Here is a 3,148-nt window from a genome sequence, read left to right on the forward strand (position 1 = left end):
GCATACTTCAGAGTATCATTGCATGATACAAGAGATCTTACGTTAAGTTCTTCCAAGACATACTGCAATGCAAAATCAGACAGATAAATCCTACGTATCAATAGTTGATGTGAAAAGCCTAAGGACTCTGGACCCTTGAGCATTTCTCTTCCACATAGCTATCATTTGCTGATTTCAAATGGTCCTCACCAACAATCTCAAAAACAATTCATATATATAATATAATTGATTAAAACTTCCAGAAGATAAACTACTGTTCCGTAACATCACAGACCTCTCTTAGTACTCCAGTTATGTCATTTAAGAATTCTGCATCTGGATGGACTACAATCATCTCCCTGATATACAACAAGGACAAACATGTATGAATTTGTTTTCATGTTTTAGGCTAATAACAACGTGGAAACTGAAAAAAAATAAAGTACCAACACTCACTTTAGAGGAGTTTTCAAGGGTAGTCTGTTACGCTCACGAATGTTCCGAGCGAGATCAATGATTGTCATCATCCTTGTAACACTTTGCTCAATCCTCTCCCCGCTCTGTTTAAACACAAGAAGAAAATATAATTAAGCAAAAAGTCAGAAATTTTGTATTTTATCCCTGGATATTAAAGATGTGGACTTGATTCTTACCGTTCCTTCCTCTTGTGGAATACTGCAGTAATGAATGCTTTCCTCAGAACCTTTACACACTTTCCGCAGATTCTGGTATAAAGTTTCAGTGAAGAAAGGTGTAAAAGGGGCCATCACTTTGCAAGAAGTAAGGAGCACCTGAAAATAGTCAATTATTAGTTACAATAAGTGATCAAATGATGATGACTATGCAAAAAAAAGTATCCCTGCAAACTATTTTTACTATACATTGAATAAAGTTGAAAGAGCAGTGTGACAATCATCTTCTCCTGTACGGCCTTTTAACCTCTTGCGGTTGAATCTAACATATATGTTAGTGAGATTGTCGAGGAACTTCAAGAGATAAGGAACCACCTAAAAAAAAAGAAAAGGAACAAAAAAAAGATGTTAGAGATACCACGAGAAATTAATAACGTCTATCTAAATACAAACACCATTTCATGCTGAAAATTACATGTAAAAAACTTACAGTGTAAAGCCGATATCCATCCATCTCCTGACGAACAAAACGGACAAGACTTTGCGTAGCTGAGTGAATCCACTTATCAAGAACGTTTGCCGACTGTAAAGTTGCCAGATCAGTAGGAACAAAGGGTGCACCACCCTCAGTCTCAAGTCTCTTTGCATTCTGAACAAGGAACCGATATGCATTGTACCATGGAAGGAAAACATCTTTGACCTAGTGAATCCCAATACGGACCAGAAAAATTCAGACAAACAACAAATTACTCCAATAAGCAGCAAGAAAGTTAAACACCAAAATCACTCACAACACCAAGTACTCCTTCTTTTTTGAACCGTAGTGGCTCAGCACGTACAACTGGAGAATTTATCAGGTACAATCGCACAGCATCCTGTCAAGGTTTACATATAGTCACTAAGTTATGATATACAGTTATACACACGCTGCTAAGATTTCCATAGCTAGAGAACATTGGGAAAAAAACTCAAAACGCAGTATAAGAGCATATTACAGGGAAAACTTACAGCCCCATACTCATCTATGACTTCCAAAGGTGGTGGGTAATTCCGTAATTTCTTAGACATCTTTTTTCCATCCTCAGCAAGCACAAGACCATTGCATATCAGATTTTTGAACGCTGGTTTTCCAAATAATGCAGTAGATAACACCATAAGAGTATAAAACCTGTGCAGACCAAACCAAAAGTTTATATACTATTCACTGCCTAATTAGTAGAAAAGAATTATTGCTTATGATGCATTTGTTAAAACACTTGTAGAATCACAATTCATAGTAAACTTATCACAACTTCCTTTAGCTTCGACTCATTACTTAATTAAGTGGAATCATTCAGCGTAATTAAAATCATCCAACACAGTACGGACGGAACAAACCCTGAGAACTAAAATGATATGGTTTTTAATTGCTAAAGCTTAACTAATATAACGGCTTATATTTCTAGCCACAGTCAAAAAGTGGAATGACATACCATCCACGAGTTTGATCAAGCCCTTCAGCCACAAAATGACCAGGAAAGTTCTTCTCAAATAGCTCCTTGTTTTCAAATGGATAATGGATATATGCATAAGGCATTGACCCACTCTCAAACCAGCAATCAAAAACCTGCAACAGCGTGATTTAATCGTAACACCCCAAACAATCATGAATTATCTGATTAATGAAAGAATTTGGATCCATCTTACATCTTCTACACGACGGAGCACACCATATTCAAGGCCGCGAGTTGATGGGATTGTAATTTGATCAATATGGTGACGATGCAGATCAAAGACCTTCACCATAAATCATCAGAAAAACAAATGAGCGTCAAACTTTTTGATAACTACATACTCCAGCAAGAAAAAAAAAAAGAACAAACCCCCAGAGGATGTCATTAAAGTGAACAGAACATATAACGAAGACTTCTAGAAATATCTAGTCAGATATCAGACGGAATATTGAGTTATCCAGCAAAACAATTGTTCCATATAGAAGAACCGAGATCGTGACAGTAGACTTTCCCAAAGCTTCAGTGAGCTATATGCTGATATTATGATGTATTTTATTTTAACCAATTTATCTTCCAAGAGTGCATGATAGGTATTTACAGCAGAAAGAGAGACAGACATAAAACGAAGAAATGCAAACAACAAAAGAAGAGACCTTGACACCAGAGAGCTTTTCAAGCTTCTCCACGGAATCCATGACAACAACTTCCTCCCCATCATCGCTGATCCATATCGGAAGAGGTGTGCCCCAGAATCTACTTCGACTGATAGCCCAATCCCTTGCATTTTCGAGCCAATTGTGAAAACGTTTATCCTGAATTGCAGATTAATCGAGAAATTATTTCATAGACACTTATCTAAACGCACTAGTAATATATACCCAAGAGTACTGATCCTTTCTTCTACTAACCTTCACATAATCAGGTACCCATTTCGTCTGTTCATTGCTTTCTAACAACTTATCTTTCATTTGCTCCACGCGCACAAACCTAACAGGTCAACCAGAAACAAACTTTAAAGTCCTAACCACACATGAAAAAGACAGA

At 36.9% G+C, this 3,148-nt stretch overlaps 1 protein-coding gene across 1 annotated transcript in view; it reads right to left on the reverse strand.

Moving 5' to 3' along the window:
* The window catches only part of LOC104738353 (isoleucine--tRNA ligase, cytoplasmic), a 10,774-nt gene that overhangs the window by 2,797 nt on the left and 4,829 nt on the right, over positions 1 to 3,148 (reverse strand). Inside the window, exons 7-16 of the mRNA XM_019235006.1 lie at positions 2,758 to 2,916; positions 2,298 to 2,387; positions 2,084 to 2,217; positions 1,620 to 1,779; positions 1,403 to 1,486; positions 1,102 to 1,311; positions 861 to 986; positions 633 to 770; positions 436 to 539; positions 275 to 338 (exon numbers count right to left, since the gene is read on the reverse strand). Of these exons, the coding sequence (XP_019090551.1) occupies positions 275 to 338; positions 436 to 539; positions 633 to 770; positions 861 to 986; positions 1,102 to 1,311; positions 1,403 to 1,486; positions 1,620 to 1,779; positions 2,084 to 2,217; positions 2,298 to 2,387; positions 2,758 to 2,916 (1,269 nt within the window). The remainder of the gene's footprint in view (positions 1 to 274; positions 339 to 435; positions 540 to 632; positions 771 to 860; positions 987 to 1,101; positions 1,312 to 1,402; positions 1,487 to 1,619; positions 1,780 to 2,083; positions 2,218 to 2,297; positions 2,388 to 2,757; positions 2,917 to 3,148) is intronic.

The sequence above is a fragment of the Camelina sativa genome, chromosome 13 (assembly GCF_000633955.1).
Source record: "Camelina sativa cultivar DH55 chromosome 13, Cs, whole genome shotgun sequence".
Lineage (NCBI taxonomy): Eukaryota > Viridiplantae > Streptophyta > Magnoliopsida > Brassicales > Brassicaceae > Camelina > Camelina sativa.